Source organism: Caloenas nicobarica, chromosome 10 (genome assembly GCF_036013445.1).
Source record: "Caloenas nicobarica isolate bCalNic1 chromosome 10, bCalNic1.hap1, whole genome shotgun sequence".
NCBI classification, from domain to species: domain Eukaryota; kingdom Metazoa; phylum Chordata; class Aves; order Columbiformes; family Columbidae; genus Caloenas; species Caloenas nicobarica.
This window is the reverse complement of record NC_088254.1, coordinates 17,306,043-17,326,349: the sequence shown is the minus strand read 5'-3', so window position 1 is coordinate 17,326,349 and position 20,307 is coordinate 17,306,043. Positions and strand designations below refer to the sequence as shown.

Genomic DNA, 20,307 nt, shown 5'->3' with positions numbered 1-20,307 from the left:
TTGTGGCAGTGAAGCTCATGCTAACACAAAACGCGGAGAGCAAAACTAAATTACATCTTAGCGGTATCGTAGCAAAGGTCCCCCGCTCCCCTATTTTTTCTCCCTGCCTGGCTTAGTCGATGGCACTACTCACAAGCTCGGCACACCTGGGATGGTTTACAGAACCGTGGCCGTGATTTTTACGATTTTAAATATGTGAAATATTGGTAAATAAAACTAAACTGGAAGCAAAGCCAAGGTGACCAGTGGAAAACGAACAGAACTGTAAATTTTCTAGAAACTCCGGAGTTCAAGCTCCGCCGTGCCGAACCAGCAGCGCAGCGGGGTCTGCGCCGCGTCGTGCGCAGTTTGAGCCCTGTGATCGCTCCGCATCTGGGCAGATGTCGCGCGTTGTAATTAACAGCGCTCGTTACCGGCGCGGAAGCGGCGTTGGCACCGGCGGCGCCCCGAGGAGCCGGGGGGCGGCGGGAGGAGGCGCTGGAGGCCGCGGCGCCGGCCTCCCCCGCACCGGCCGGCCCTGCCCCGGGCAGCGGGGCCGCGGGAGGCGGCGCCTCTCGGGGAGGCGGGCCGGGCCGGCCGGCGCTGCCTTCCGGGGCTCGGCGCGGCGGCCGGAGCCGGGCAGGATGCGCTCCGCCGGGCCGCTGCTGCTGCTCGGGGCCTGCCTGCTGCTGCCGGCGCTGCTCCCGGCCGCGCCCGGCGCGCACGGCAGCCAGCAGCCGGCATCGGGCCCGGCCGCGGCGGTGAACGGCAGCCGCCTGCCCGCCGAACCGGCCGCGGCGCCCGGCAACCACAGCGGGGCCCAGCTCAGCCCGCTGCCCGCGCTGCTCCGCGACCTCTCGGCGCTGAAGGCCGCCGTCATCGGGGCCTGCGCCCTCACGGCCGCGCTCATCGCCTGCCTTCTGCTGCGCGTCTTCAGGTGAGGCCCGGCCGGGCCGCGCCCGCCCCCGGCAGGTGCCGGCGGGGCGGCCTCGGGGCTCCCGCCGCCCCCGGCCGAGGAGATGAGGGGAGGCCGGGGCGGGCGGGCTCCGGCCGGGGCGGGCGGGCGGCGCTAAGCCCGCGACCTCGGGGCGCTTCCCCGGAGAGGCGGGAAGCTCAGGCGGCACCCAGCTCCCGGCCTCTTACCAGTATTTTTGTAAAGCCTGGCTTCCAGCGTGTGTAAATGCCTCGCGAAACTCCTGGGGAGTCACAGGGGCACCGCCGGCCTCACAAATCTGCATCTTCCTCCACTTCTGCAGAAAAACGGGGCGGGAGTTGGGTTTCAAGCGGCTTTTTTTCGGGTGTGGGGTACGCAGGCTCCAGCACGAGGGGCTGGGACCAGAGCGGGCTCAAAACAAAACACGGGAAGTTCCGTCTAAATGTACAGAATACGTGTTTTTATTTTTCTCGCTGTGACGGTGGCGGGTTTCTGGGGTGAGTGGCCCGGGGCGGCTGTGGGGTCTCCATCCATGGAGATGCTCAAAGCCCAGCCGCAGAGCCGGCTCTGGGTGGTCCAGCTTGGCCTCGAGAGCTCCTGTCCCACCTCAGCCGTGGGCATCGTGTTCACCCACAGCATCATACAGATATTCTCGTCGTAGTAACTCATCCAGAGTATGGAAGACAAATCTGGTTTTAATTAAGCCTAAGCAGATAGGCTTGAGGAGGTCCACCATAACCACAAGTAGACGCTGTTTTAAACCACAGCCCTGCTTTGACTGGAACCATGCTTAGTGCTGCATAACCAAACTCCCCGATGTTTTGGTTGGGTATATTGCTGATGGACGCGAGCGAGCTCACGTTCCCAGCACAGAAAGGAAGAAAATGTTGCTCATGGAGTTGGGAGAAGTGCTGGTGAGCAGCGGGGAGCTGGGCAGAGGTTTGTATCTGCTTGGTGCTTCTATCGTCTCCATTTAGTTTGGTGTAACCGGCGCGGGACGGTTCATTCACTGCCCTTCATGCTGCCGAAGTGGGTTGGCGCTGGCACAGGTGGCCTTTGAAACTCACGTATCATCTCCCACTGCGAGGGACACAAGCAAATTACACTGGATCCCTTTAGAAAGCCAGTCGTCCTCTCGGCTTGTTGCCAGAGCAGAAGAAAAGCGAATATTAAAGCGCCATTTGGCACTGTTAGTGTTAATTATCACTTATCTCAGAGCCGTGGTGGGAGTCCCCGTGGTACACTGGAGGCTGCCCCTGTCTTGTGCAGTCTACAAATAAAAAGTAGTTGCCTTTTTGTGCCCGGCATTGCCAGGGAAGATTGCAAACTCTCAGTAGTTAGCAGGCATCTGACTTCTAGGTCAGGGGAGAGAGCCCGGAGCGAGGAGCAGCAGGGAGGAGGTGTGTGCCACGGCTCAGGTGACACGTAGTTGGACAGGTGGAGCTGGCAAATTCTTCCTTGTTCTGTCTTCAAGCAGCTCCTTTGTATTTCCATGATGGCTGCAGCTCAATGCTCTGCTTCTCCTACTTCTGAATTTATTCCGTGTAGGAAGGGCAGTGTTCACAATGGTAATATTGTAAAGTGTGGTCACAAAGACCGAAGTGATAAGAACTGATATCTTTAAAAGAAATTGATATGTAACTGAATTCTTCTTACATGTTGCAGCAGCTGGCAGAACACAATGCAAATAAATTTGCTCGTTAAAATGAGGTGGTTTGGGAGAACCAGGTAAAATATTGAAGATAATTTTTTAAAATCAATATAACTACTTTGCGGCTATATAAAGTCGTCATGGACAAACACAGCAAAATAGTAGTAGGTATATGAGCTAAAGTTAGGAAGTCTCTAAATGCAGAATGAAAAGCTTAAGTTTCTGCTGCTAGTTCTCTCTGACCTTGGAGAGTTTATTTCCTCTGCCTCAGTTTCTTCTGGATACAAAGTGAGACCTTGTGTCAAGGAGACCTGGCACAAGGCTGAGCATTTCTAGCCAAAGAAAGCAAACCAACAGCCATGAAAGACCTTTCCCTGTGCCATAATCAGCAAAACCAGGCCCAGGTTAAAGTCACCTTGCCAATGGTGGATTAATTCTACCATGCCAAAGTTGTTGTTATGCAACTGGTCAGAGTTAACGTAGTATTAAAGACACGTAAAAAAAAAAAAATCCGTCTGAGATCTCTCCAATATCTATAATAGAACCTGTATGGAAAACAGGAAATGAAGCTTCTGGCTTCTGATGGCATTTTTCTTTATCTGACAGAGCACTTGTTTGTAAACAGTTATCCCAGCTGCAAATGAGACAAGAATAGCAACAGGTATGTTTGTACAGTGTCACACTTGTAGCTGACAACATAGATTGGAGGAGATTCTGTTGCAGAAGAGATAAGGGATTTACCCTCAGTAAATGTAAAGCTTTTTTTTCCATCAGAATAAGAGCTTTGTTCATACTTAGTCAAAAACATTGCATTTTTTTTTTCTGAAGTGTCGTGGATTCCTGTGAAAGAGATTTTGCTAAAATCCAATCTTTGATTAAACCTTTACTGTGAAATTGCTCTGGGTTGCTGGAAGAAAATTATCCTTTTAGCTATGGGTTGTAGAGATGAAATGAAGTAATGATTGGCCAGATATTCTTGTAACAGGCATTGGATTTATTTTTTTATACTTTAATACATCTCATTTGAATCTATTTTTATGTATATATTGTTTTCATTTTTTTTTTTTTCCTCCGAACAGCAATGTATTTCTCCAGCTTACCACCTCTGTTTTTAAGACATCCCTCAGAGATTCCTCTACATTCCTTTTGGGAATGTTATGCTCTGAATCTGTCTGATGGTCCTGTGATTCAGAATGTGGTATTGCCCAAACTGGTCTGAATCTCCTTTCTGTCTGTGGCTACTGGGGTCCAGGAAGGCCAGCCAAGACTCTGCTACTTGGCTGCATGTGGCAAGGCCTAATTTGCTATAGTTGTTATTTGATTTTTTTTGCAAGCCCAGTTCTGGGCTTGCTTTCTTTCCGATACCCCTGGGCACTGCATGGTCCGGTCCCAAAACAAAACCATTTCCACAGCAGACCAAATTTCATGTTACTCTGAATCAAATAGTCATGTAAGTTGCATTACCAAGAAACAGTGTCTTGCAACAGTTTATGGACAGTTCATGTGGCTGAATTCGCTCTTTGATCTGTGTTTTTTCATTTTGCCTTTCTACCCCCATATTCTGTCCTAATTCCCTCTCCTGGTGCAGCTCGGTTAATTTCAGTTACATTTCAATACAATTCTTGGGATCAGCTCCCAGGAAATGTAATTTTTCAGCTGTGGCCATCTGCCTTCTAGGGAAACTGGGTAAGTTACTTCTGCTCAAATGGACCAGCTGACAGCAACCCAAAGCTTTAGTTGCAGAAAATTGTGTGCATTAAGTGTGAGCTACATGTCTTGACCTGTCCTTGAATGAACAGAACCCAAGCTGGAAAAGGCTGCTATTTATCTAGATTTTTAGAGAGAAGCTAACTGCCTATTTCTTAACTCATTGCTTTGTTACGTTGCTTGTTGTTTTCTTTATTGTTAAAGAAAGAAATAATTTCTTTAATAATAATTCTTTAATAATAAATAATAATTTAATAATAATAAAAATTAATAATTTAGTTAATAATTTCAATAATTTCAATAATTTCTTTATCATTGTTATCTTTATTTTCTTTATTCTTTTTTGTTGTTTATTTCTTCCTCAAATACCACTTTAAGCTTAGTTTTCCAGTAATTACAAAACTGGTATAAATTACTGAGATTGAGGAGAGAGGTTCAAGCATATGATCATAGGATACAAGACCCTTTGTTCTATGAGCTGGGCAATTGCTCCGGGCCATCCAAGGCTTAACCCCAGAGAGTTTGACTGATTTAAAATTAATCGTATTATAACCAGTTAGAATACTCTAGCAAAGACAAGACCTCTGCCAGGAACAGAAAAGCTCGCTATTAGAATGACCTTAAATGGAGAAGGAAAAAACTCCAACAAAAAATATCAACCCCAAAACATGTATTTGTAACCCACGTTGAAAGCTTCATTTAAGCTGCTTGTGGTTTAGTTAGGGCCACAGAGAATGACAAATTGGACACTTGTCCTGGGTCTCAGAGGTCCTGTCTTTGGGAAGACTAGGTTGTCTTGATGTGAGCGTGGCAGCAAACTGGCAGAAGGAAGGGAGAGGGGATTGTTGTCTCGAACTATCTTGGGCTCTTTACAGCTCTCACGGGAACAGTCACAACAGAGGATGAATGCCAGTTTTTGTTGTAGGATTCACTGCCTTGGAGATTTTGGGTATATCATAAAAGTCTCTATAGCTCTGCCCTATAAAACAGGGATACTTCCCAAGCACATCTCAGACAATATTGGTGTGACTGTGTTCAGATGTTTGGAAGTGTGTGCTGGCACTGGTACTGACCAGCAGATGCGAGTGGCTATATTTTAATTGCTTACAGACATCACTGCTTCATTGAACCACAGCAATATCCCATTTAGGTCCTCCTGAAGTTATTCCCAGTAGCAGTCTCTGATCCATCCCTTCTATTAGCAGCGCAGTTAAACAAGGGGAAACTTCTGCTCTTCGTGGCGGTGTATATTCCATCTTAAGGACTTGAGTGTTAGAAAAGACAGCACCTTCAGTTTGTTACAGCAAAATGAATATATACAGAAAACATGTGAGGGCTTAGCTTAGTGGTTTAACTTTCTTGTATACAGCATCACCCAGAGAGCAGAGATACCCAGACAGAGCAACAGTAATGAAATATCGCTGATCTAATTCATCAGCTGGTAATAAGCCTGGAGTTTCCGCAGGTTTATATTTCCATAATTTTTTTTAACTGCTAAGGGAGCCCATTAACAGCAAATAAACTGGTCCCAATTCCATTCCTGATATAACATTGCTGCAGTTCTAGGAGGAAGGTTATAGGTAGCTTAATTAGACTCCAATAAGCACTTTGCTAAGAAGGGATAGGGCTTTTTTGATTTTTCTTTTTTTTCAGGGGATGGTACCCTCCCTCTGCATCTCTTTGCAGGAAGTGTTAATGCCAGATTAGAAATGCAGATACCTCTCTCTGGGTCAAGAAAAGCATTATCTTTGAATATCAGGGTTGTTGACTAAAATAGATTAGAGGCGTAAATAATATAATGAACTAGTGAGTTGACTTGACCATTTATTCCACCACATGATGCCTCAGAAAGGAGGATGAAATGCTGCATATGACTGGTGCTTGATCAAAATAGCTCCCAGTCAAAATACAGAGACACAAAGTCAGCGTTATGCTCCAGCCCCACTCTGTATGTCGTCCCTCCCTGTGCAGTGTGATGGAGGGAGAAAATCTGATTTCTGATGGACCAGGCCCTGGTGTGGCACATGGTGCCAGAGGTATCGCAGCCTAAGGGTGGTACCAGTGTGCGAGTGTCCCTGAGCCTGCAGAGCTCAGGAGGAACTGGAAACACGCTCCCATGCCCAATGAATTCTTCTTCATCTTTTCTCAGTTAAGCACAGTGCTCACTACACCTGCCTTCTGCTAACACCAGTGAGTTGGTTTTGGTGGGCACAGCGCTGGGTGTAAAGTGAAAGGTTAATATCCCTGGCTGCAGTTAACTTTGTATCCTCTTTGTGATGGTTCAGTGCAAGACCTGTAGCATCCCCTGCTAATTGCAGGGGGTGGCTGAAGTCAGACAGAAGTGATGTGATTTTCTTTTTTTTATGCAGTGGAAAACAGTTTTCTGTGCTGAAATACCCAGTACTGCTTCTACCCGGGCTAAACTGCTTGGGGAGCATTTCAGCGTGTCATGCAAGGGGCATACTCTGACCACAGCTTCCAGCATGCTTCTTGTTTGCTTTAAAAAAATCCACACAAAGTGAATGTGGCTGGAAATGAGATCCTCTCTTTGTCCATGAGCGCTAATTTGTCCTGATCCCATCCAGGAGGTCTCCAAAGTTCATGAAACATTTGTCTTGTAGTTCCTGCCCTGTGCTACTCTGCTGACTCTGCTGTCTGCAAACAAAAGATGCTGCCTGGTGCCTCCCACTGGATAAAGTCTTTTTCCTTTTGTGTTGTGGCCACTGATGATTACAGGGATCCTACTGAGGTTCGGGAGTTTTAACGCGCAATGGTTTCCTGATGGGCAGGCTTATTTTGTGTGCATGCAGGGGCACTCCCAAGGCTTTCCTTTAAAGTTAGGTTGGGTAATTCTTCTAGTATTTATGAAGCCTAGGGGAGTCATTCACGTGAGCAACTGTGAGAAGACAGACCACTGAAAAGTGCAGATTAATGACAAATTAGCTAGGTAATCTGGTGTAGAATTAATAGAGGAATAAGAAGCAAGGGCAGACGCTGTTGCCCCGCCAATGGCAAACAAGTGACTGTAGCGGCTTAGCCAAAAACCAGCAGCACACCGGGCTGCCTCCCTTCTCTAAATGAGCGCTGTGGTTAAGTGAGGGTTGTGGAGGATTAACAGATGACCGTACAGTGAGTTCTGCTCCACGTCCTCTTTAAAGTGTAGCCCAAATAGGCTAATTAATGGCTGGAGGCTAAAGGGTTCTAGTTCTCCATTTCTAAAAATATCTATTCTGCAGTAATTGCTTCAAACACTCTAATATTAACTGTTGCAAGATGAACTCTGTAGAGTAAGTTATGTTTTCTAATGGGAGGGAGTGAGGGAGGATGTCTCTCAATAGAGTGGACCTGATACGCAGGTAAGGTCTTAAATGACTGAACCTATGGAAACCCCCAGTGGATTGTACATGTAAGGCTGTGCTTAGTTTGTTCTGACAGGCAGACACAGGTTAGTTTTGGTCTATGTTTAGGCTTCACAGCATGAGTAAATGTTTTTTGTAAAAGCAATACATTACTTGTAAGATGAGACCTCCCTGCATCACTTTGCTGCTGGGTCCTGGCTGAGAAGCAGAATAACACAGAGAAGTGTTTTCAAAAGGATTTTCAAGTGTTTGGGTTAAGAGTCCTCCTATATTGGATATAAAATTGCTTGTTTCAACAACAGGAGTAATAGAACAAGCCACCCCGTGCTCTACGTGACACAGCAGCACAGATTGCTATAAAGAGTAGGCGACAGGAGACTACTTTGTTCTCGCTTCTGATGTGACCCGAGCCTTCAGAACAGAGAGGGAATGCAAACTGCTCCATCCCAAGGGCTGGGACCTATTTGTTCAGCCCTGGACTACTGCCCGAAAGCTGTGCTAGGCAGAGGCACTGAGATTTCCACATCAGAGCTGTTCAGCGATTTAAATTGCCTTTTCTTTAAGTCTAGAAGGGGCCGTTGTGGTAGAGATGCAAACATAGGGTTTGAGTCCCATTCTCTCTGTAATGCTCACACACCTTGGTTCTTGCTGCTGTGTAACTCTGCAAAAGGCGTCTGTTCTTGTTGCAAAAATGTCAGTGTTGAATCCAGCACACCTTGCAGGACATGCCAGGGCAAGACTTCTTGATGGTCAAAGTGTATTCATGATGTAGTGTCTGCTCGGAGCGGTAGCTGTGATTACCAAAAATTAGAGGCTGCTTGCTCGTGCCCGCACCAGCTCCCTTCTCGTGCTCGGGAGCTGCCAGTTTTGTTTTATAAGAGGTGGAGAGGAAAATTCTGCAGTTTGTTAACCCAAAATATCCACTTTTCACCCCAAAGGCAAGCTGTACACATCAGCACCTTCTTTATTGTGTAATCATGAAGCTGGATTAATGCATGAGCAGTGTGACCCTCCTAATATGCATGAAAGGAGTAGGTGAAGTAAAAAACACCCACACAATTCAAGCCACAGGCAGAGAATTAGTTGAAAAGTGGCACACCAAGTGTTTGTTAATTGAAAGTAAAAGCAAGTGTTAGAAAATAGGTCTTTCAAAACCATGCGACATGCAGGCACTTGAGCATCTCTGTCTGAAAAAGAAAGTCAGGCTGGTGTCTATAGGAGGAGAGGTGGTAGGTACAGTCAGCTTCAAGTGATAGTTGATTATTTTTCATAGCACTTACACAGCACAGAGCATGAAACTTCTCAGACCAGGCTCAAGCTTGTTGGTCTGCGAGTCCTGAGCTTGGCCTGATAGCATTAAAAGAGAGCAGGTTGTTTTGTACCCAAACATCACCACCCCTTTGCTCCTTATACTCCTGCCTAGAACATTCCCTTGTTTCAGCAGGGCTTAACCTGGGCTTTCTCATCTAAACACGTTCACTAAACCATTGGCTGCTTCTGCTGATTAAGCCCGCGTCTCACTTATCAAGCGTGGCAGCAGGAGGACGCAGTGGCTGCTGCGCTCATATGCCTGCCCTGGATGCCAGCGGGTTTCTGGTTTGTCAGCCACCGAAAGGCTGACGGTGATCTGGATTGCAGTTGACGAGAAACTGTGTTCTATACTGACGGGCACAAACGGTGGCCTTGGAAAGGCAGCGGGAGGGGACACAGGCTGGGGACGCAGCCTTTGTGTCTGGGGAGGTCTGAATCAAACAGGGCAGTGATTCAGTGTTGGTGGTAATGGTTCAGCATATCCAAGGAATTCTGTATAAAAACGATGCGTCCCTCCCCACCTCTGTGTTTTAGGTCTGGCAAGAGGATTAAGAAGACCAGGAAGTACGACATAATCACCACTCCAGCTGAGCGAGTAGAAATGGCTCCTCTGAACGAAGAAGACGATGAGGATGAAGACTCAACAGTGTTTGATGTGAAATACAGGTACTACTGCGAGCCCATCCGGTTAGACTTGCTCACTGAGCTCTTATTAGTAAAGACAGCTCTTTTCTTCTCTGCTGGGCCAGCTCGGCAGAGATGAGACAGTGACAGTCTCACTTTGCCCAAGCATTATCACTCTCCTTTACAGCCCCTCTGCCTGTTCGCAGCACATGTTGCTCTGTACTCTCCTGCTCTTGTATTAACCACATTGTAGACTGTCTGCCCTCCTCTTTCCTCTGCAGAGCAGCACAACAGGAAACATGTGCCCCAAATATCTCACAAGGTTTAACAGACTGAACTTCCCCTCTCGGGCAGCTGTTGGCAGTCGTTCCTGTGCGCTTTTCGTGTCTACACATGCACTGGATGGAGGGTTGTAGATCAGGAGCTGCTTTCCCAGGCGCTCCCTTTGCCCTGAGCCTGGGAGGGAAACGATGCTGAATCTCCACCAACTTTTGGGTTTATACCAGAGTGCTCTCATGTTGTTCTGTGACAAAGAGAGGACTGTGGTCCCTTGCTGATGTTGTCAGTGGTTATCCCTTAGCAACAAACTTTCTTTAAATATGTTTGTCTTTTTGAGATAGAAGCGGTGTGACAACCCAAAACTTTTGGTGCCTATTCTGGGTGTGCGATTTATAGCAACCACTCGGCACATAAAGATGCTGCGCATTGATTTATGGCATCAGGGTATCTGCATCTCTTATTTTTATTTGCATCAAGCCATCCACAGCATTCGAGTTGCATTCTCATCCAAATAAGGCCACTCTAAGTCCTGTGTCACTTGGGCTGAAATAAGCTCTCCTAATTATAAAAATACAGATCTTGACAACTCCCAACTGGAGATTTTACAGACTTGACTCATGTTGCCTATCTCCTAACTTTGGAAAGGGAGAACAGCACATTTGATCTAAGCACATGCATGCCATCATCTGAAACACATAGCACCACATGCTCTGCTGGTGGTTTTGAGAACAACTGCGTTATTTCTCTATATGAAACAATGAAGGGTGGGAGTTGTGCCTTTATGTGTAAATAATTAGTTCTCGAATTAGAAGACTTCTATCAGTCCTTGCCTGACTGTTGCCATTCTCTGTAGCTGCCCTGTGTTTGGTCTAATAATTTCAGCTTGTGCAGTTTTTACTTTGGGACTGAGCTTTGTTAAACCACGAGTGCAGAGATCTGTCTTGCTATGGCCAGCTTTAACAGCCAGTGTCTCTTGTCCCTCTTAACTTAGTACTTTCTCTGTGAACTTTTGGTAGCGAGATCAGAGGGGTTTTCCAAAGGCTGAGACCAGAGGGTTCTTGATCATTGCAGTGCTTTAGGATAAGATGTCTAATAGTATAAGACTAGATGAACAAAGAAGAGAGTTTGCTGGAAACCATCTGACTCATGAGAGCTGTGGTCATGTTATCTGACGGTGCGTCCCTGGAGCACATGCTGTGCTGATGCTTTCGCAAGAGTAATTTGGTCTTTGTGGGTTCTTTACCAGTACAAATGGCTCTTCACCTTGTGTGATGCTCTGTTCGGGGACTGTGGGGGTTTTTGGTTCTTGCCCAACCAGTCCTCTTTTCAGCCGTGGCAATTCCTCCTATCTGCCACAGTGCAACAGATATTAAATTCCACATTTTCTGAAGACCTTGCTGCTTCAGACATAGATTCTTAGTTCAAACAGAACTACATCAGTTTAGGGGGAGAGATCATCTTACATGCTGGTCCTGAAAGACAGGCCTGTGGGCTGGACTGCCCATTGTTCAGTCATGTAACTAACACGCTGCCATATCTACAGCAGAAACTAGTTTTCTGTAGCTGTTTAAACCTAGAATTTTCAAAGTCTTCCTGGCTTCTGAATATCACACGAAATTAGGTATAATCTTTTGTCCTGTTCATTTTTTTTTGTTTAAAGGCTGTGAAACTCTGGGGAAAATAGTCCATTCCCCATAAAGCTGTGATTTGCCATGGTGTTTGCTCTGTGCTTTCCACTAGAAAGGCACCAAAATATTTTTAAAATGCAGGTGTCTGAGAAAACATGGGAACAGAGTGAAAAGGGAACCAGTTTTCCAAAGAGGAGCGCAGTAGGGACATGTTGGCTGTGATGGACTATAAGCATGAGTCAGTTCAAGTGTTACTTATGTGCTGTAAGAAAATCATATGCTTTCAGATCTCTAGAGTTACCACCAGCATGGCAGTAGGAAAGCATCTGAAGAGCTGGCCTGGAGTCCCATGACATTAGGTACCGCCTGTGCATAGTACTAAGTACATTACCCCAGTATTAACCTGCTCTGACATGCAGGTCACAAATAGAGTCTTGTTTTGGATTTGTGGTGTAAGTCTTTGCTGGGGATGATGTGAGGAGGCTCTAGGCTGGTTTGTTTGAGGTCCCCTCCCATAATTGAAAGATCTATATTGGCACTTGCATCTGTGTTTGGAGGAATAATTGAGATTCTCCGCTCTCTCCCCCATGTAATGCAAACAGCACTCTAATTAAGGCAGTTGGTGTCTAGCAGCAACAGGGGAGAAGCAACAAATACCTCTCCAATTGTTCTCATGCAGTTAATTTTCTTTCCTTTAATGCTTGTCCTTGTGTGCATTTGTTTCCAATCTTACATGAGGCATCAAAGAACAGCAGACAGTGTAAATTGGTCTGTTGGATGAAGGTTATTATTATTTTTTTTTTTTCAGGAGACTTTAGGGTTTTGGGCTCCTGGTAGATCCCACCTCCCACTTCCCTTGGGCAGCCAAGCAATGAGAAATAACCAGCTTCTTCCCATGAAGCAGACTATTGAGACCACTTCAAAATCTTAACCAAACACAGTCCTTTCTGTGGATGCAAAAGCCACCCACTGCCTGGCTCTGACAAATGCAGAACCGTGTGTGTGCCGGATTAGATACCCGCTTTGCGATCTCATTTCAGTCGCAGGGAAGCGGTTCTGTCAATGGCTTCTCTAATCCTGCAAGCACCATTTCTGCATGATGAGAATCTGAGAGTGTAAATCAAGGATTGTCACAGAGCAAAGATGCCAAATCACTTAGACATTAGCACCTCCTTGAAAAGCTTCATGGAAACCATATTTTTTAATATGGAGGACGGTTTTCTGTATGTATTTGGTATTGGAAGAGGCATTTGGATGAGAAATGCAGGAGTTGTTGTGAAATTATTATAGAGCTACACAAAGAAAGCAAACTGAACATGGAAAGGGTGTTTGTTTCTTGATCGCCAGTTCAATCTGTGCTGCGGAAGGTTGAAAAGTATCCCTGTCCAATTGATTTTTTTGGACCATATGAACTGTATTGGTCATAATTTTCCACATGTCAGGTATTTTTTGTGTTTTATGATGGGATTACGCTTGCTGCACATCTTGGAAAATGAGTTAGTGGAAAGCTAAATCCCATCCTCCAAGTGGGCTCTTTCTCATCCTATCAGTAGATCTCTGTTTTAAGGTTCCCCTCTCCTTTTTGCTCCTTGAGCACGTTCTTTCAAGAAGGGAAGAGAAAATTGTGCAGGTTTCATCATCTTCTACTTGATGGGGCTAAGCCATTGATTCATCAGACAAGTTGGCACTATGTGATACTTGAGAAGAGAGGAGTGAAATAAAGTAGATTACAGGCAAATGCCCAGACAAACTGGTGTTAGTGTCCATCCCCCATCACAGAGCACTCTGCTTGTTTTGTGTAATAAAAGCAATTAAAACAGCTGCAAAAAGAACCAGTTTCTGAAAAGGTAAATACAATTGTTAGCTTATTAAGCTTATTAACTCTAGCGTAGCTCATTGGGGGATTTCTTGTCAGCTTCAATAGAAAACTGAAAACAAGTACTGAATAAATTCTGTGGCGCCTGGCACATGAAAGGTTCTGAGAGCACGTCAGTAATGTGAGATACCAGCAGCGTCTCCTCTCCCTGCTGACTTGCAGCTGGTGGAGGCCGCGCGTTCCGCTCTTGCTGCGCTTGCTGGGCCCAGCTGGGTGGGTTTCACAACCGTCCCAGTCTCAGTCCGGGTTGATTTGTGCCATGTGAGAGCCCAGAGCTGGGGAAGAACTTGGAATTTAAATGCCGGAGCTGGAATTGTCCCAGCCCTGGTGTCAGGCTCCTAAATAAGTACTGGAAGTTTTTCTTGGGGCAGATCAAAAGCTCCATCCTTCCTGTTGGCTAAGTGAAATTCCGCAGTTTGTTTTCCACATGGATTGTCATTTTTGCCTCTAACAGCAGCAGTACTAGCAAAACACAGAAGCATTTTAGGAATGCAGCTTCCAAAGTGCTCTTGAAAGCAGAAAGATTTATGTGTAAGGAGTGGTGGCAGGCAAAGGGAAAAGGACAGGAACTCCACCATCATGGGACTAAAGGGCTTCTGAGAGCTTGCAGGATGTTGTAGAGGAAAGATGCACCACATATGAAGGCTGGATTCTGGGTTAATCCCTATTTTCAGGTGCTGATAGCATTGAAGTGTGTGAAAACATCTTCATCACAGTTGCAGGGCTCAGCCTTTGATGTGCTCAAGTCTTTTGGGAGTCCCTGTGAAATATGAGAGTTACGCTGTCGGTGTCTTCTCTTTTCTTTGAATACGTCCTTTCCAGATCCTGACTGTATGTGCAGCACTGAACAGAGCAAGGTATTGTCTGCTCGTTACAGCAAGGGAGCGGCTTTAATGGATTTTTTGCCAGCAAAAGCCACAGGCCGTTCTGGATGATGCTAGGTGAATTGTACTAGGGTTTGTAGCAGCTTATTTTTTTTTCTTCCAGCAGGCAGAAGTTGCGTATAAATGGAAGGGTATCATTTATCCTCATCTGCAGGAGTGCGAGTCACTAACACAGCTGCTTACTGTAAACACAACAAATTGCCAAAGCTTTGGTGCTGCAGTTAAGGATTTCCCATGGGTCCACAGCAGGGGAGGAAAGAGATGGTCAAAAAGCGTTTTTCGTTTGGTTTTAGAAGGCCAGGTTCTTTCCTCGTGTGACTGTGACAGTTGTTAGAGAGCTCACCACATTCTGCTGCCTGTTGGGTCGATGAGATGCTGGCGGTGCAGTCCTACAGGAGGGCTCTCGCCTCCTTCATGAGTGTAACAAGCTCCTATTAAGACTATTTTTTTTTTCGAACCCTGAGGCAGTTAAAGCAGCAGGGTGTCAGGAGGAGAATCCATAGCAAGGAGGACAGTCCACGTGTGATGGTTAGTAAGGGGCTGCACTGGTGTGAAAGAAGCTGCGAGGTCCAAGACGCTGTTTCATGTGCAGTGGAACAGCAGGTCCCCTGTGCATGCTCCCTTCTCTGCTCTGCACAGCGGCTCATCACAGGATCTCTCAGCATCTGGGTTTTGTTTGCTATAACTCTGCTTTTTCCTTCGCTTGGTCTGGCTTTTCCTGGCATGCTGTTAACATATCAATGTCCAGTGTCACCATTGAAATCAACTGCTGGGGGGAACTGATGGCATATTACAGTAAATAATGCTGCCTTTTCTTTGTGATTCTACCCCCCGCCCCAGTTTGCACAGGGGTTCTCATCTCTGCCTGTGAGCTATTTAATTGCAATTCTATGGCTGTACTAATTCTTCCTGCCTTCCAGGTAAAGCAGCTCCACGGAGCGTTGGTGCCCTGCAAGATGTCATTCTGCTGTCGAGGGACCTGCTGAAACCATAACTGTGAAAGGGGAGGCTTTCATCTCTGCAGCGTTACAACCAAACCAAGCCTTGCCTCCTCAAGGTGCTGTTTGTACAGCAGGCTATGGATCTTCTGGCCAAAACATCACTGTTCAGTTCCTGGTTTCCAAACTTCTGTGTTGGAATGACCAGGGTTCCTCTTTGCAAACTCAGCTCTCTTTTGCTTTAGGAAGGCTGCAGTGTCACTAAAGCCTGACAAGATGCAGCCCTGTGTACTGACTTGCAGCTCATTATGGTCCAAATAAGTTTTGCAGAAGCAAGAAGAAAAGGAAGATTGAACCAAGCTGCCCCAAGGACTTATTTTCTAAAATCCTTATTCAATACTTCAGTCACTGTTAAACTTTGGTCATTGTTAAACGGAATCATGGGTTAAAAAAAAAATCAAGAAGTGTATGTTTCTGGGCCTTACAGAATTGATTTATGACCTTAGGTGGTAAAAATGTGTAAGCCATGCTGAAATGCCACACCGTATGTTTAGTGTAGGATTTTTGGGGGGAGAGGGTGAGAGGCTGACTCATGTAAAACATTTTCTTGACTTGCTACTGATTATTTTGTTTAAAACAATTGCACTAAGCTTTCATGATAACATTCTCATTGTCCCAAAGAGCTCTGATCAGACCAACTTCAATAAATGAGACCACAGGGAAATAGGAAGAATTGGGCATGCCCTAAGCTACAACAGTCGTGGATTAAAGAAGATATATTTTTGTAATTTTTCTGTCCTTCCACAGGGAGTGAAAACAGTGTTTTGTATTGTCCTGTGCTTATTGTAACTTGTCTACAATTCATCTATATTACCTTTTTCCTGAGCAAAATAAGTCCTTATGTGGAATGATTAGATTGCAGAAAGAACACCTCTTGTTTTTCATGGGAGCTTCATGTAAGTGATCTTTATGTGTATCAAACTGGAAGTTTTCCCCTGCCACCTGCTTGACAAATCCCCTTTAACTCAAGGATGCATTTCTAACGATCGCTCCCTGCTGTGCTTTGTGCTGCAGAGGTCAGAGCTGTGGGTTGACGCTATGAGAATTAGATTGCCGCGTCTGGATGGATTGGGTTTAGGAGACCGCAAGCATGAACGCTTTCCAGGCCATCGTTAGAAAGGGCAAACCGAACTGGTTTCGTTTCTTTGCTTTGTGGTTTTCCTTTAAAGTAACCACAAATGCAGTTCAGGCTTCTCTTCGACATGTTTATTCTCTGTTTACTGCACCCCTTAACACCTTTTATTTTGGGTTTTTAAGCTGGCTGGAACGTTGCTTTTCTTGGGGAATGCACATTATCCAGTTGTTTCAGGATTGCCCCACTGTTTGCCTGACCCTCTTCCAGCCTCCTGCAGCTACAACCCCTCAAGGAGGCTGTGGCTTATCTGGCAAAGCACCATCTTTGCAGCAAGCTGCCAGTTTGGGGGGGTTTTTTGAAGGCCAATTGGGATTTGAGGCTTGCTGAGAACACTGAACAGCTTTGTCATGATACCACAACCTCCGCCAGTTCTGCACGGTTCCCTTGGGCCCTGTGGTTGGTAAAAGGAGGTGAAGGGGAAATTTTTTTTCTTTTCCTCTTTCTAGCAGCCTTGCGCTTTCATCAAAGAACTCCCATAACACAGCTTGCTTCCAGTTTTCAGCAATGGCTTTGCAAACAGCCCACTCAGGCTGGCTGGAGAAAATCCCACAGCAGACTGGTGTGTCGCTATTAGTCATCAAGGCAATATAAAAATGCTGTGTTATTTTCATTCATGGAATGAATTTGAGTCATTCCGTATTACTGTTACTAAGCAATATTTAACGTCTCAGCTGCAAGGTGAGAATGGGGTTGAGGTTGTGTCCTGGCTGGTGAGAATCACAGGGACCAGTAGGTTGAACGATGCTGTGGGTTGAGATGAAATCTGGGACTCTTTCCCTGCCTGGGTAAAACAGGCTTCAGACTTAAGCTGAACGATTCTGAACAAAATATTGTGTTGCTTCAGGACTAAAGTGCTTTGAAGACAGAGAATTGAATTTCTTAGGCAGACCAAGTTCTTCTGAAGTCAGAGAAGTGGCGATGCTGAGAGGAGAGAGGTTAAAAGCTGATGTTGTATCTGCAGAAGGAGGTGAAGGAGTGAGGTGGCTGCCCTGTCTGAGCAGACACCATGGCAACACAGTCATGTCCACTCTTCTGCTGAACTCATTAATCTGGGCATCAGGCATGCTGGAGGAGTGGTGGAGAGGGGATGAAACCTCTGTGCACAAAAGAGAGACCAAGATATGTGGGAGAGAGATGAGAGGTAAAGGTGCATAAAGGGCACTTTTCTTTTCCAGGGGTGAGTTCTTGAAATCAGGAGTTTTTCCCACCAACTTTGGGTCACTTGCTGAGTTAGGCTGGCGAAGGCCATGCACTTTCCATGTTTGTGGCTAAAAGATCCCACTGTTTCCATAATATGACTAAACATCAACGATAGACAGGGACCAGGTATTTAAGGTGTTGAAGACAGAGGTGCCCAACAGCCACTGGGTGCTCTGGTTCCTTGGGGAGGTCCCAAACCCTGTGCCATAAGCTAAAAAGTGTTTATAGGGCAGCAGCAGCTGCTTGGTGGAAATAAAAGGCCAACCTCACCAGTTGCTCATGGTCATGAAAATAATCTGAATGCTTTGTTTGATACTCAATTGCTGTTGCAAATGTGAGGCAATGTTTACCTCTACAAAAGTTGCTGTATGTGATTTAAAGTGTCTGGTTAAATATTCTATATCTATATTTAGTTAAGACTTTAAGAGCACTTGATGTGACTCATCTAATAGTATATATATGAATATTTTTTTAATGGTAGGACTTAGTTTAAAACAGTTTTAATAATTTGGACTCCTTGGTTCAGGTAGTTCTAGGAGTTCATTGGAGAAGAAATAGCCATTAACCACTACATGAATGTTTTACCTTAATGCTCTGTGTATCTTACACTACAGATTTAATCTGCTTGTGACTGTAGTGTTTTAGTACCTGCTGCTATTTTGTGTTGCGTAGTCAAACTTGATTTGTTCAAGAGCATTTTTAAAGGCATATTTTTGTTACAGAAAAGGAAAAGACAAACATTATTACAGATGTCTGCCTGTAGCTCACTGCTTACAAAATCAACCAACTAGTTGCAGAGTCAAACCGAGCAAGTGAATTAGAGGCTTCCCTATTTGTGCATGCAGTGCTGTGGAGGAAAAACTCTGCACAGAATTGCAGCTTCTTTGCTCCAACCGCAGCCCTGTTACCAGAGATTGCATTTGAGAGGCCAGAAGTTGGTGTGCCATGCTTGCCTGCAGAAGTAAGTCAGAAGAACACGGATAATTTTGTATTTTCCCCCCGCCCAGAAGATGAGCAGTTGACTGCAAACACTTGTTTGCACACTAACTTGTGCCATCCTAATGCTTCTCCTAAGCCCAAACTGACTTGTAGAAGTCCACAAGCACTAATAAAGCTTGAGCACACAAGCACTAGTGCATTTGAACATTTTGTTTGTAACTGTTCCCTCTAATTCACTGTATGCAGTGTGATCTCTGCAGGGTGGCAGGCTACAGTTTTTCATTAAGGGTTTTCTCTCCTGCTAGATGAGTTTCTGCTGCTGCAGTTTGTGTGTGAGGAGCTATCAGGACCATGCATTTTGTTTCGTGCAGTTGCTTGAACTTTGTTTAAAAATGTTTAAGAGAATTTGTCATTGTGACCAAAGCTTCTTTTTAAGAAAAACTGATGAGTTTGAATGGACTTCTCATGTTTCAGTACAAACTGCCATCATTAAACATGTTCTTGGACTCCTGCTTTGTGTTGTGTGTTACGTTAAGGACGCAAATGGGAAGAGGGCTGTTGCTTGGTGAAGTTTGATGAATTTGGGAGCCTTGCATGATGCCTCCTGAGAGGGTTACACATCTCTGCAGTGCAAATCCCTTTGTCCTGTGACCTTGAACCTAATTAGCACAACAAGGAGAGAAACTGCTTTTAGCAGCACAGAAGAGTAATACGTTTAATTACAAAATCTTTGGTTACAACCAGGTCCAGTACCTTGGAGCCCACAAACTGCAGACCCGTGGGGTAAACCAAGCCCCATCCCCTCCCTGGGGCACCCAGGTCGCATCTCAGCCATTAAGCAGATCTGGTTCTTTGCACTTCAGTCTTGCTTGACCAAGTTCTCTGTCTCTGAAGCAGCTTTGCCATGTGGCTTTCAGGGCATGGTGAGAAGCTGAAGTGCTAGAGGTAAGGGTCAGGGCAATCTGAGTCTTGCTTGTTTGTTGTTGTGGGTGTTTTAGCAGTACTCCGAAGTCTGTTTTCCTCTTGCACTATTTTTTCCATGGAGTGCAGATACTCCGAGACCCTGGAGCAGCTACAGGACAGCCTGATCCTTTACCCCCTGCATTAATCAGCTCTGCCTCCCTCCTCTCCCATGTGCCAATGATCCTGCCTTGATATTTTCATCTCTTCAGTAATAGTCTAAGAGTAATGCGCTGCTGCAGACAAAAGGCAGCTGCTGTCCAGCCAGTGCTTTTTAAATTATGTCCTGCCAGTAAAATAAAGCTCGATCTAATTCAAAATACTCAAAGAAATGCTCTTAGGCTTCAGGCATGAGCCAGCTGTTGCGCAGCAAAGCTGGTTTGTGTAGGAAGTTCAAGACCCATCAAGGTGAGCCCCAACCTAACCCTGGGCTGTAGCTAAACAGGACAAGTACCCCTGAGCATCGGCTGCAAAGGGGATTTTCCATGTAACGGAAAGGCAGCAGCTGCAGTCTCTGGGTGTATTTACCTTTCTAATGAGATCTCAAATGGAAGACGAGCAAATGACCAAAAATGTGGTGTAAATTATTAACTAAGAGCCAAGAGCTGAAAAGCTAGAGCCTGAAGATGATGATTGCAGCTAGGGCTCTGAGCAAGAGGGGTGAGGGTCAGTTTGGCCCTTTCTGCATTGTGACATGAGGGCAGCCTGCAACTCCCTGGCCAGGGTTCCAGCTCTGTGCTGTGCACATGGGGGACTGTTGGTTTGAGAGACGATGATGGATAAAGCTTAGATGACCTACTGCACTATTTCAGCCAGATCAATTCACTTTAAGGGTAGCACATG

The 20,307-nt window shown here is 45.7% G+C and overlaps 1 protein-coding gene across 1 annotated transcript; it reads left to right on the top strand.

Moving 5' to 3' along the window:
- The first annotated feature begins 602 nt into the window (after window positions 1-602).
- FAM174B (family with sequence similarity 174 member B) lies at window positions 603-19,004 on the top strand. The gene is made up of 3 exons (XM_065642102.1): window positions 603-916; window positions 9,476-9,607; window positions 15,153-19,004. Exons 1-3 carry the CDS (start codon window positions 624-626, stop codon window positions 15,154-15,156), a joined length of 429 nt encoding a protein of 142 aa, XP_065498174.1. The 5' UTR covers window positions 603-623; the 3' UTR covers window positions 15,157-19,004.
- The last annotated feature ends 1,303 nt before the right edge of the window (window positions 19,005-20,307 follow it).